Genomic DNA, 12,822 nt, shown 5'->3' with positions numbered 1-12,822 from the left:
GATGCATTTGACGCATTGTTGACTGCGGTTCATTCAGCGATGCGTCTGAAGTCGCTGCCTTCACCACTCTGATCTTGAAATTATATTCATTGTGACTGTTCCATTTTTTCCTCCCATCACCGAGCATTGTTCTGCAAATAAACCGCCTCAACTGGCTCTGCCTCCAAACAAAGACGGCTTTCTGTGCGGCTTTGTGAAGGCGTTTGATTAGCCACAATTACGGCCTTGACGCCAGCTTGTATCATTGCTTTGACTCGAGGCTGTTTTTACATGTGCTGTGCCAGTAATCAGTGATAGGCTGAACCTTGACAGGCATTGAAATGTTGTGTTTAATTACAGCAACCTACGATGTGGCTTACCTGATGAGGGGAAATGTAGAATTAATAAAGTGAAGCAAAGAGGTTTGGTTACCTACAGAATAAAGCAGCATGCGCTCTTTCAGGGAACTAATCTGATGTTGCTCTATTATTCTTGTTATATGCCCGGCGATCAGATTGAGAGTACTTTAATAATCCCAGAGGGACCCCTGTTTGGATGCAAACAGGGGTCATCGGAGACTTTGTCCTCCTGAGCTCCACCACCAGTGCCTTTGTCTTTGCCACCTTAATAAATCTAAACGTGTACGACAAAATGAGTAAAGATGGGGCTGGCCGGCATCTCTTCCAGAGGGCTTGTTTATCTGTTTGGGGTTTACCAGACAGCCTCACCCTCGATGGTTTGAGGTGTAAGGCTCTATTTCTGTTGCTTCATCCTGCAGCGCGTGCCTGTCCCGCTCAGCTGCTGTGATGGATGCAGAATGAATAGTTTTGATGCTAATCCCTGCTTTTACCGTGAGAATAGTCAGGATTAAATTCTCTTGTGTAATGTAATAGCTGGGGACGCGTGCCAACATTAGGATGTGAGAACTCACATGAACCCACGATGACCTCCTTCTGGACTGCTTTTTGCATTTATAACAGAGTGAAGGGTTGTTGTTGTTGGGTTTTTTTTTTACATCCAAGCTGCTGCTGTTGTGATGCAGCATGCTTTTGTCTTTTTGTTCCACTTAGAAATGCTCCCGACTCCTCAATCAAGGATGGAAAGGACACTTAAATTACAGCCACGTGTTTCGCGGGCTCATTAGGGTCATCTGAAGTGTCTCTGCTCTTTGCTGCTCTGCTGTGCTTTCATCTGAGGACTGTCTGGAGAATAGAGCTCCATAATTGCACCATAATCACTGCATGGCGTTCAAAACAGAGTAATTATCCCATAAATGACATCAGTGCTGAAACAACACAGAACATTTGTGAAGCGAGAACCCCGGCTTCATAAAATGTTTGGAAACATGGGAATCATCCTGCTAGATTTTAGAACAGAGATAAATGTGACCGTCTCCAGCGATCCCATGAATTCTCCTCTAGCGCCACCATGAGGTTGTTACTTCTGTGTTTCAGTGAAATGCCCTGCGTGCTACTGGATGAGTTGCTATGATGCTTAAATCAGTCCATGTTACCTTCGCCGATGCGGGGGTTATGATCACCGGCGTTTGCCTGCCTGTTAGCAAGATAATTCAGAATGGTCTGGACGGATCTTGATGACATTTTCAGGAAATGTTGGAAATGTTACCAGGAATATATTATCACATTTTGGGGATGATCCAGAAGAGATCCTGGATTCTGGATCACTTTGAAATTTTCGGTAACATTGCAGTAAATGGAGCTTCAAAATGTGTTCCTCAATATCTCGGTTGATCATTGACCGATGTTTAGGGAATTTGACACAGTCATGTAGGGAGGGGACCTCTATCTCACCCCCGAATTTCATCTGGATCAGATCCAGAATGACATTCGGAAAAAATATAACATTTTAACATAAAAACTCCATTTTACGGATTCAAAAATCCGTTTGAAATACACATAAACTCTGATTCCCTTTTAATTTTTATGGTTGGTGTGTAAAGATGCCAACAGCAATTCAGAACCTTTTGGTGATGATCCAATTCGACACTTTCTGCCGTCTCACCCTTGAAGTCTACCGAGTACCGAGAGGAAATAGTCTCTTTCTACGCCGATATTTACCGTATCACAACGCAGCGTACCGTAATATACTTCCGTTAATTTAACACGGGCCGACTTATGACCAAATCGGCCTGCGACAAAACGCTCGGGACCAATTGTGGTCGTAAGTTGACGACTACCTGCATCTAATTCCTATCGGGAGTATGAGCAACTTGACTAAGCTCATGCTTCCATATCTTGGTTAAGGCCAAGGAGAGAGGAGGAGATTCATTTCATCGTAGCAGGTCGTCGGACTCCGTTCGATCTGATTATTGTGGGATGTGCGTTTGAATGATCGGTGTGATGTTTGTGTCTGTCCCTGCAGGAACTCTTTACAGCAGAGTGCAAGTTCAAAGAGTCCGTGTTCGAGAACTACTATGTGATCTACTCATCCATGTTGTACAGACAACAGGAGTCGGGCAGAGCTTGGTTCTTAGGGCTCAATAAGGAGGGTCAAGCCATGAAGGGGAACCGAGTGAAGAAGACAAAACCAGCCGCTCACTTCCTGCCCAAGCCATTAGAAGGTATGTACGCCGACAGCCAGACGGAGCGAGGCAGGTATGTGACAGTCACTGACTTGAATCACTATTCCATTAATTGATCAATTGTATCAGTCACTTGTGTGTAGCAAAAAGGTGATATATTCAATAATTCATCACTGTTGCACCTTGTTATTCACTTTATGGTGAACGTGGGAACATTATATTATCAGTCCTTAATGCAGGTATAAATTATATTATATTCATTCCCGAAGACGAGCCGATCATTATCATAATTGTCTCCTCTTCGGCCACTTAGCCAAAATAATTATGCTGGAGCCTATTCCAGCTGGTTACGGGCCAGAGATGGGAGCACACCCCGGACAAGTCGCCAGCTCACCGCATAATTACAGTGGAACCTCGGTTCTTGAACATAAATCGTTCCGTAATATTGTTTGAAAACCGAAACTATATTTCCCATAAGAAATAATGTCATGTTCCTACGCACCAGGTAAATGCACATTTCCATTTCTACAGTTATATTAATGTGACTACGTGCATCTAAACAACAGATAACGCATAAAAGTGTAAATAGTACGAAAAACAAAAGCGTAATAAATGTTAATTTAACCCAATTCTGTATCATTTACATATTGTTTTGGCTGCGATGGAGGGAGCGAGGGGGAAGGGACAGGAGGAAGGGGGGAGGGTTATTCCTTTGAAAGGGAGTCCCCCACCATAAAATGACTGGGTAACTGTCATCCTGGGTGTTATTCCTTCTCTTTCTCGTCTACCCAGCTTTCTTAAGAAAAGTCGAAATTGTTGATTTCTCTACACCGTACTTGTGCAGCAACATCCCAGACACGGACGCCATTTTCCTATTTGCAGATTATTTCCTTCTTCAGTTCAACAGTGTTTCTCACTGCTTTCCAGTAGTATTACTAACCCTAACCGTTTCTTTGGATCCATAACGAAGAGCTAAAGAGACTACTGCACTTTAACAAAGCGAAAAAAAGCATGCAACGAAAGCACGAAGTATAACATTAGCACAGTCTTCCTCCTATGGCAGGTCGACTCAAACTGAAACTACGCGGGCAGACTCCGTCTTCGTTCGCGTGTCTTTGGTTCCACTCGTGTTTTCAAATTCTGAAAATCTGTTCGACTTCCGAGGCAGCTGGGAGCATGCGAGCACGGCGGGACTCGACACTATGACATGTTGAGAGTCCAGCAGATGCCGCGTTCGCTCCCATCAGCCAGCAGCATGATGGCCTCTTGTCGTTTAAAATGTGGAAGCCGGTCGAAGTGTCCTGTCAAGACAGTTCTCCAGCTGATGCTTATGTGGGTGTGAAGTGGAGGACAATGAGACACTTTCTGCTGAGTAAGCTCTCAAAGTGAGCGAAAGCTTCCAGAATAATAAAGAGGAGTTCATTCCGGAGACCTTTTCCCCTTTTATAAACTGCAGGGTAGCTTAAGTGTTGTTTCTCTGTGTGAACATGCATTTTATACGGTTGAAATAGCAAAGAGGCTCTTGCTCATGGCTTTGTCCTTGTCTCCCTCTCCCTTCCGTATCCCCCTGCTGCTCCAGTCGCCATGTACAGAGAGCCGTCGTTGCACGATGTCGGCGAGACGGTTCCCAAGGCGGCGGCACCAGCCAGTAAAAGCACAAGTGAGCCGGCGGTGATGAACGGGGGCAAACCCGTCAGCAAGCCCGATAAGCCCGCCACATAGCCTGGCCTGTGTGTGTGTACGTGTGTGTGTGTGTGCGCGAGGAGTTTGGGAAGGCGTGCGGCGGAGGCAAGGCTTTTCTCCTGAACACACTCTGGGCCCTCTCTCTTCGGTGGATCAGGTCAGAACCTCACAGCCTCCATTTTTTCTCGATTCTCCGCCCTCTGCTTCGTCCTCGTCGTCCTCTCTACCGTTTTCACACGGACGGATGGATTCCGCGGCGGCTCAGCTTTTCCCAGCGCAGGAGGGAAGAGGACCTCGGAATGTTGGGATGCCTTCACGATGGCCCAGAAACTTTGCACGATTCACACGTTTCACACGTTTCACCGGCCCCGTCGGGGATGCTCTTCGGTTGCTGACGGTTTTTCAAGGAACCGCGTTCCTCTCTGCGCCGCCCTGTGGCGGCAGAGTCTTCAGATCTATTTTCGATACCACAGTTCACCAGCTATGTTCTGGGATAGACTGTATAGATAGAGTAAACATGTGGACGGTTGTCCTCTATTTTTAATAGTATGTTCCCTTCTCTCTCTCTCTCTCTCTCTCTCTCTCTCTAGGTCCAGTCACATGTTTCTCTTTGTCATGTAATCTAGACAAGTCTAAAATCCTTTTGCCAAGGGTGTTGCGGGATTTTCTACGAAACATTCAAGCAAAGTGGGTGTAGAAAACAAACATATATATAAAATCTATCAAATATTCTGGCAACACTCACAGATTGGGGAGAATGAGAAGCGTTGCTTTTTACAGCTGATCAACAGACCCTGGCTGCTGGCAGATAGCGCCTGCAATCATAGTTGATGAAGTGCTAATTACCACCCCTGCAATCAATGCAAGGAGCTCCCATCACACACACACACACTTCTCAACAGATTGGTGTGTGGGTGGAGAGCGTAAGGAACTGTGTGCACACATCACTGAGTCCCACCAGCGGTTCAGTCCGTCTTCTCTGGCAAATAGAAAACCTGAAGTCTATTTTTCTTTCATGGTATTTCAGAGCGTGGGCTCTGGGAATCTCTCTCGGCCTCGTGGGCCTCTGCCCCTCACTCACTGACACCTTTGGACTACGGAACGCGGCTTGTGGCGTTGGACCCAGATGGTCTCAAACTGCAAGCGCTGGCAGCCATCTTGCACAGCGTCTACTTAAAGCCGGAAAACAACATGGCTGAAAAGCTGGAGGCAGAATCAAAGCTGGCTGCATCCCTCTTTGGCGATGCAAACTAAAGCATGGGCGGGGTTAATGTTGTGTTTTCTCTTTATGCAGCGGTTATGACAGATGGCTTGTATTACATTCACTTTCTAAAATCGCTTTAAACAAAAATATTATTATTATTATATACATTATTACGAGCTTGCTCGGCATGCAGAATCCAGTACTGATCATCTTGGCCTACCTTGTGCCTGTTTGGACCCGGCATGCAAAAACAGGTTCCCAGTCCCCACTGGGCCGAAGGTGCCTCCGCCACCGTACATCCATGCATAGGACACGTAGCACTATCCATTAAGAAATCACTCTCAGATGTATTCTGCAATGACCAAAGTCTTTTTCTCATCCCAAGAACTGATTATAAAAAAATCCGGGGTTGTCTCTGATTCCAATCATCGAAGGTTTCACTGTGATAGTATCCGTTAGATCTGCTCAGAGCCCTGAGGCCTCGTCTGATGTCATTTTTGAGGGAGTACACGTTCCTTGAATTAACACCATGCATGCATTTTCTACAAGGAACAAGGTATGGGCGTCGTTTCTCTCTCTGAGATGAAGAGCGCTGAAGAGGAAGGCGTCGACTGGGCATGTTTTAGGCTATGGCACGCTCGCAGCCATGTGAAGGTAGCCCACGGCACTTTCCACTTTGCATTGCTCTCATGACTGTTAGTGTTTGATTGATCAGTTCACGACACTGCGTTTTCGTTCGGATCATGAAGCAGATTGCTGACGCTGTGTTGCCGCTCAAATGCAACTATATTCAGAAATTGGCGACGATAATTATTATTAGTTTACTGGGCTGACACGTGACCATTCCCTTTCACGGCACATTAAAGCATAGGAAAGCATAGGAATTCAACATTTGTGTGAAGAAAGCTTTTAATGAAATTGCACAAATGGCATCGTCGAGACACCCCTCACTAGGACTGGAACGTGCTGTCATCGTGTTTGGGGGCGCCTTGCAGCCGATCACCCTCAACCCCTTTAGCTCGTCGTGCTAGGCTGGAGGCTGCACCGGTTCAGCGGCTCCTCCGAGGATGAAGTTATTTTTTGTAAATGGCTGGTGTGTAAATGTGCATCTCATGTTGGATATCTGTTTGTGTCCTCACATGCAGATTGTGTGTGGTGTCTCTCGCTCCTGATCATTCTGCTTTATTCAAGCGAACGTAGTTTCTTTCTCGCTTCCGTTCTCAGCCTCTTATTGGCCGATGTTTCGTCTGTTGCATGGGGGGAGAGGATGGCGTTGATGAACTGCATGTAGTAGACTACGTCTTTCAAGAACCGTTGGTATGTACTGCTGATTTTACATACATGTATGCAACGAGTTTGTCCACACTATACAGTTTGTGTTTGTTGTATGCACATATACAACATATTGAAGAAAATATTTATTTCAAGGTGTACTGTAACGCCAGTAACACACTTAATGCAATATAATGTGCAATATATTATTGCACCTGTCATTTATGATGGGGAAGCAGAACACAGAAGGTTTGAATAGTTTAAGCATGAAAAAGGCCAACATAGACTTTACATCCAATTTTCTTTGTGACTTCTTGTCGGTCCTTTTTTAAAGTGATGACTGAGCTTCTTTGTCGATGCAGCTCTCATCCTGATGCCACCTCTTTTAATAACGTGGATGACCAGCATGCCACGACTGAACTATATATGCCCTCTCTTTGTTCCCTCCACCTCGAATTGAACCTGATCACCAGTGTGAGTTGAGTGAGAAATGTGCGTCATGTACCTCCAGTACAGATTGTGTGGTTTTTGTTCCTGGTGGAGAACAATAGGCACTATTGAAATGATTTATTTTCAAATATATATACATAAATATATATATATATCTATATCTATATAAACCATTGCGAGTATACCCATTGGAGTTATGTCATGTTATAAGAAATTTGTAGTCATGTATGATTAAGGTCTCCGCGTTGTTTTTCATGCAAAATGTTGTGTCATGCGGCACATTCAATGTTTTATTATGAAAAAGAAATAAAAACCTCAAACAGTAAAACGGTCTCCGTCTCCCAGTTAAACTTTGTGAGAGAAGACACAACTGGTTCAAACAGACCCCCATTAACTAGCACCGGATACTGAAAGTTCCCAAAATATCACACATTCAATTCCTTTCTTTCCAACATTTGGCTTTATTGTGGAATATGCCGTCATTTCTGTAAGTCGATGCACGAAGCTGTTCTGGAAGCAAATGTTTACATGGCAAAGTGTGTGTCTTTACACCTACAGGCAGCCGACTCATAACCAATGCTCTAAAAGATTACATGCTGGTAATGATGCGGTTTCATCTTCTGGTGGCGTGGCTTGACGGAGGCGCTCCGGTTGCTCCGGGCAGCCAGGCCTCCCGTCTCTAACAAGTGTCCTCGCCTCATCAGTACTCGTCTCCCACCCAGATTTCACAAGCATTCCCTGTCCATCCGTCCCAGCACTCACAGGTGCCACAGTTGCACCACCCGTTCCCTGTGAGAGGAGAAGAAAGGAGAAAATTAAGAGCTGTGCCATCACCTTTTCACACCCTTCCTCCCTGGATGATGCTCCAGCAGCGGGATGGAGGGAGGGGGGTTGCCTAAACTGCTCAGGACGGTTTGTGTCGGGCTTTGCCCACAGCTATGGAGCAGACATGTCGGTTTATAAGGCTTTTATGCTTTAGATGTTTACCCCATTTATTCAAAGCTCACATATCCAAAATCCGACGCGTCTTCCTGTGGCCCAAAGCCCTGCGCCGACGAGGTTAAGAAGACAAAAGCGAAAAGAGGAAAGCGTGATGCATGAAGGGTTGAGCTGGAGTCGACATGTAGTTGCTGCAAAGGCTGACATGCTTGTTGATGTGCTGAATTCAATTTGTGCCTAAATAGATGAGCGTGGCCAAACTTCTACTTGTCAGTGAGTGTCCCTTAAGAGAAGATCAAAACTAACACTGCCTCCGTCTGGCTCTCAGAGCTTTTAGCTTTTATAATTTTTATCGACTCAGGGCACTCAACTTCAGAGTCGCTCATATAAAACACAGCACTGAGACAGCTGACCAGCTTTTAGCAAAACACACACACAAATCAAACATGCCCGAGCCGGGAGACACGTCGCTGTGCTCCTGAGAAGCCACAGACAGTTTTAGCATTCACAGTTCAGTCGTTTTTGTTTTTGCATATTTGGCTATAGATCTGGGGATCTGGATACCAAAATGTAACTTTTACATTCTGATGCACCATTATAAATGTAACATCATGGAAAGAATATATATATATATATATATATATTTAATCGGGCACTGTAAAATGTAAATGCAGTAGAAAGATAATGTAATCAGTATTTTATCTCGTACATATATAGACCATTCTGCATTTGAGGGAAACTATTTTTCAAATATGGAGCAACAAAACACCAGGAGATACCAAACATACCAGTGCATCAGTCCGCAGTGAACAGTCCACAGCTTAACTCACTTAATTTGGAATTTAATACTTATTTCCTTTACAGTTAAAGTACATCCTAAGTACACAGGTTAGTGTTAGTATTTTTCTTCCACTGCATCAGTATGTCCCACTTTGACATTCCTGGTTTTGGCCCAGAGGAATAACTTGTTTCTCTGAGACTCTTATCATAGTTCACAGTTCAAAAGGAACTGATTTATGTCTCCTGACTCAAACCTCACTTAAAAGTTTGCAGAAATAATGTTGGATGAATGATTCCCTTAAATCACAATTTAAATCTCTTTCTTCCTCAAGTTTTTGTGATAAAAAGAAAAATACAAATTTAAATCTCTTTCTTCCTCAAGTTTTTGTGATAAAAAAAAAAATACAAATGGGTGATTGTGTCTCTGATAATCACAATTAGGTGTTCTATGTTCTACAGCGCCTGTTTACTTTACTTGTTTCCTTTCTGAAGCTCCAATGATCACAGTCGGTGCATAAAATTAAGCAGCAGGCATTTCTAATATGCTGATTTCTCCACGCCGTTTATCAATTGTATCTGTAATGAGAGTCTGCAACCATGGAATCTGCAGATGCAGAGTGTTTTGTAACACTGACTCGAACCTGAACCGCCAACAATTCACTGTAATTATCCTGTACTTAAATTCTCACATGCAAACTTCAGTCTGTCAAATGCTAATCAGAGAAACTACAGATTATTCTTCAGTTTTCCACGTTTCCTGAGCATGTAGGGCCCCCGTCTGCTCAGTGGCATTAAGGAATGACATTTGGAGTTTTAGAGTCATGATGAGAAACACTGAACTGCTGTCCACAACCTGACAGGCCCAGGCCCAAAATAACTTTCAATATGTGGTGAGATTTCTGTCATCAATGGTAGAAGACAGCTCCTGTAGATCAACTCGCATAGAGAGAAGTTTCCCTTGTGTGTCTCCGTTCATTTCCTTCTTCTCTGCCTCACGACAGCAGCAATGCTCATTTCATTTATGCAGTCAATATGAAATGTGTTAAAGAGTTAAATGGCTGCACTGCTCAGCTCAGTTCTGAGGTAAGTACAAGCAACTCTGAAGAGTAGAATAGTTCAGATCATTCAGTAAAAGTAATACTCAACCTTAAAAAGTGTTCAACTGTAAAAGACAGTGAGTATTAAAGTACACAGATTAAAACTGCCCTGATATTATTGGTTCTTAGTGGTGCATGCAGGCAGTTCATTCCCGTTGTTCATAGACTGATGCTAATCTGAGCAGTTTCGTCAACTGCTGGGCAGTTTGATCTCTATGTACTTCATTGACTCTAATTTAGAGGGGCATGTATTAAGTTTCATTATAGTCGTACTCTACAGCAGTATTTGAGGAAGTATACTTTCTACCACTGCTGCTTAATGACTTCATGGTACAGGTAGTCATCAGACGTGTGCGTGTGTGTGTGTGTGTAGGTGTGTGTGTGTGTGTGTGTGTGTGCGTGCATGTGTGTTCCCTGTCCTACCTGTGCAGATGAGGCCATCATGTTTGTCACACACGCGGTCGTCACACTCACAGTGCTCGCCAGACACCCACCAGTCCTGGGGAGAGCAGATACATTGGCCACAGTGACAGGAACCTGCAACACTCACACAGACACACAACTTTTAATTAGCACCATATTTCCCTTAAGCATATTTAGTATTTATTTATTTATCACTTCCTTTGGAATCATTTTTGCACATTTAAAGTTAATTGTGTTGGACAGAGTGGACATGAGATTCCTTGGGGAAGGAAGCACTAATATACTTTTGTCACCACCCACACTTACGAACTTCCTCTCCTCCCCACCAATGTCTGCTCCTCTCTCTGAAAAGGTCAGCAGCCAGAAAATAAGGTATTAAAGATTGGTGGAGGGAAACAAATCTACTGCTGTCAGCAGGCTTCAGGGTACAGGAGCTCACGGTAGCTGTGTAGGCAGACAAAGTGAGAACCAGGAGAGAAACATATAAAGGGGAGATTGTTCTGTCTCTGCATGTAGTGGAGCACGGAGAATGAACATGCTCGTCTTCATTTTCACACCTTAGTTCTGCAGGACCGGCGCCGCTGCAGTCTGTCTGTTTCTGTGGCTTCAGCTCTCCACAGCAGAGGAGGAACCCCACAGTGGGCCGTCATTTGTCACCCAATGATACAATATATGTAAGTACTATATTGTAATTACTGTTTTCAAATTATTTTATGAATTATAAGACAATAATCAGTGGTACAGTACCTAAAGTGTGTCACAGAAAACGAACTAGAAAAGCACTCAGAGAGCGCAGACCTCGGCCAAGCAGCTCATTCCCCTCCTAATTAGATTTACGCTGTCCACATGGTAATCTGGATTATCACCAATAGGTTCTAAATTGTTCTTAGTATCTTTATACACCAACCATGAACAGTAAAAGTGAATCAGAGTTGATGTGTGTTTTCAACTGATTTATGAATCCACAAATTAGGTTTTAATGTTAAAATGTTCTATTTTTTTATTGACTCCATTCTGGATCAGATCCAGATCAGATCAGATTCGGTGGTGAGATAGAGACCCCCACCGTACATGACTGTGCCAAATTCCATAAACATGATCCAGAATCCAGGATGTATTCTGGATCATCACCACACATCAGACCAAAACTAATCATCTGTTCCTGGTAACATTCCCAAGATTTCCTGAAAGTTTCATCAAGATTATCTTGCTAACAGACTAACAAACCAGCGCCTGCGATTAAATAACCCCCGCCTCAGCGGAGGTAATAACACCACCCCATCTGAGAAGATGAAACTCATGAACAACTCCAGCTGGCATTTCTGCATGATGCATCAAGTCTGTGTGTGTGTGTGTGTGTGTGCGTGTGTGTGTGTGTGTATGTATGTGTGTAGGTGTGTATGTTTGCTTATAAATCATAATTTGTTTATTGATGTATTGCAGTTAAGGTGTGTTCTATGACCTGGTTCTTGCATAAATCCATGTTCTTCTCTTGTGTAATTGCATCTGTGCAAAAATTACGACATTCAGAAAGCAACAATTAAATCTTGTCCTGATTTGCACTTTAATTATTGAGGGATTATCCTACAAAGGAGAAACATTTACATGTAGTACAGAATGTAAATCTGATTTATCTATATTCACAGTGCATAGATAATTCCAAATGTGGCCACAGATAAAAAAGGCTTTGATTGAGCTGAGACAAACATACACAATCACTCATTGGTTATGTAATTAACCCTTGGCTGAGCCCTGATGCTTTGGTGTGACCACTGCTGCTCTGTCAAGCTGTTAGCATGAACATGGAGCCCACATGTCCATCACTGCACTCCCCAAGGAAATATGATGAAAAAAAATTAAAAGGCATTTTAGAGACACCAAGACATGCATTTGTGGGACAAACCTTGAATATCCAGGTGGATAAAACAAATAAAGTGCACAGATTACAATGTACAAGAGAACCACCAGATCACTTGGTAATCAAGACAGAACACAGAACAGTGCTCCTACAATAACTGACTCTATTTTTAGCATATTGAACCCTGAACTCATCATCCCACTAGTGAAATTATCCTCCTGCTGCATCTTGCGGCGACATTATCCTGCATTAATGCCATTAAAGTTGCTTTTGATGGAACCAGCATTGGTAACAAGCCACAGTGAATTATGTCAATTGTTATAGGGAATTGTTCCTATAATACTGTCGGAGAATAACAATTCCAGTCATTTGTATAATTCAGGCTAGGGTGAAAGACATTCCGATTGAACTCAGAATGAATAAAAGTTTGAACATTTCCATCTGAGTGAACAATGTCTGCCGAGTCGGAGGATGATAAGAAGAGCTCGCTTGTCCTGCATGAATGGTTCACAGCTTCCGCTGCAGAGGAGGTGGAGTGGAGGCTCCAGATCAGACCTCCACTCATCATGACTCATCTCACTTCTATGCAGATGTG

General features: G+C 43.6%; 2 protein-coding genes across 4 annotated transcripts in view; one reads left to right on the top strand and one right to left on the bottom strand.

Moving 5' to 3' along the window:
- fgf14 (fibroblast growth factor 14) overlaps window positions 1-4,243 on the top strand; it is a 59,826-nt gene extending 55,583 nt beyond the window's left edge. For all 3 annotated transcript variants that reach the window (XM_068745949.1, XM_068745948.1, XM_068745950.1), the window contains exons 4-5: window positions 2,362-2,560; window positions 4,101-4,243. In XM_068745949.1, coding sequence (XP_068602050.1) covers window positions 2,362-2,560; window positions 4,101-4,243 — 342 coding nt within the window. The remainder of the gene's footprint in view (window positions 1-2,361; window positions 2,561-4,100) is intronic.
- A 3,390-nt stretch (window positions 4,244-7,633) lies between these two features.
- Window positions 7,634-12,822, bottom strand: part of itgbl1 (integrin, beta-like 1) — a 30,264-nt gene continuing 25,075 nt past the window's right edge. Inside the window, exons 10-11 of the mRNA XM_068746658.1 lie at window positions 10,370-10,483; window positions 7,634-7,919 (exon numbers count right to left, since the gene is read on the bottom strand). Coding sequence (XP_068602759.1) covers window positions 7,831-7,919; window positions 10,370-10,483 — 203 coding nt within the window. The 3' untranslated portion in view covers window positions 7,634-7,830. The remainder of the gene's footprint in view (window positions 7,920-10,369; window positions 10,484-12,822) is intronic.

The sequence above is a fragment of the Brachionichthys hirsutus genome, chromosome 12 (genome assembly GCF_040956055.1).
Source record: "Brachionichthys hirsutus isolate HB-005 chromosome 12, CSIRO-AGI_Bhir_v1, whole genome shotgun sequence".
In the NCBI taxonomy this organism is placed as follows: Eukaryota; Metazoa; Chordata; class Actinopteri; order Lophiiformes; family Brachionichthyidae; genus Brachionichthys; species Brachionichthys hirsutus.
This window is presented reverse-complemented; position numbering and strand designations above follow the sequence as displayed.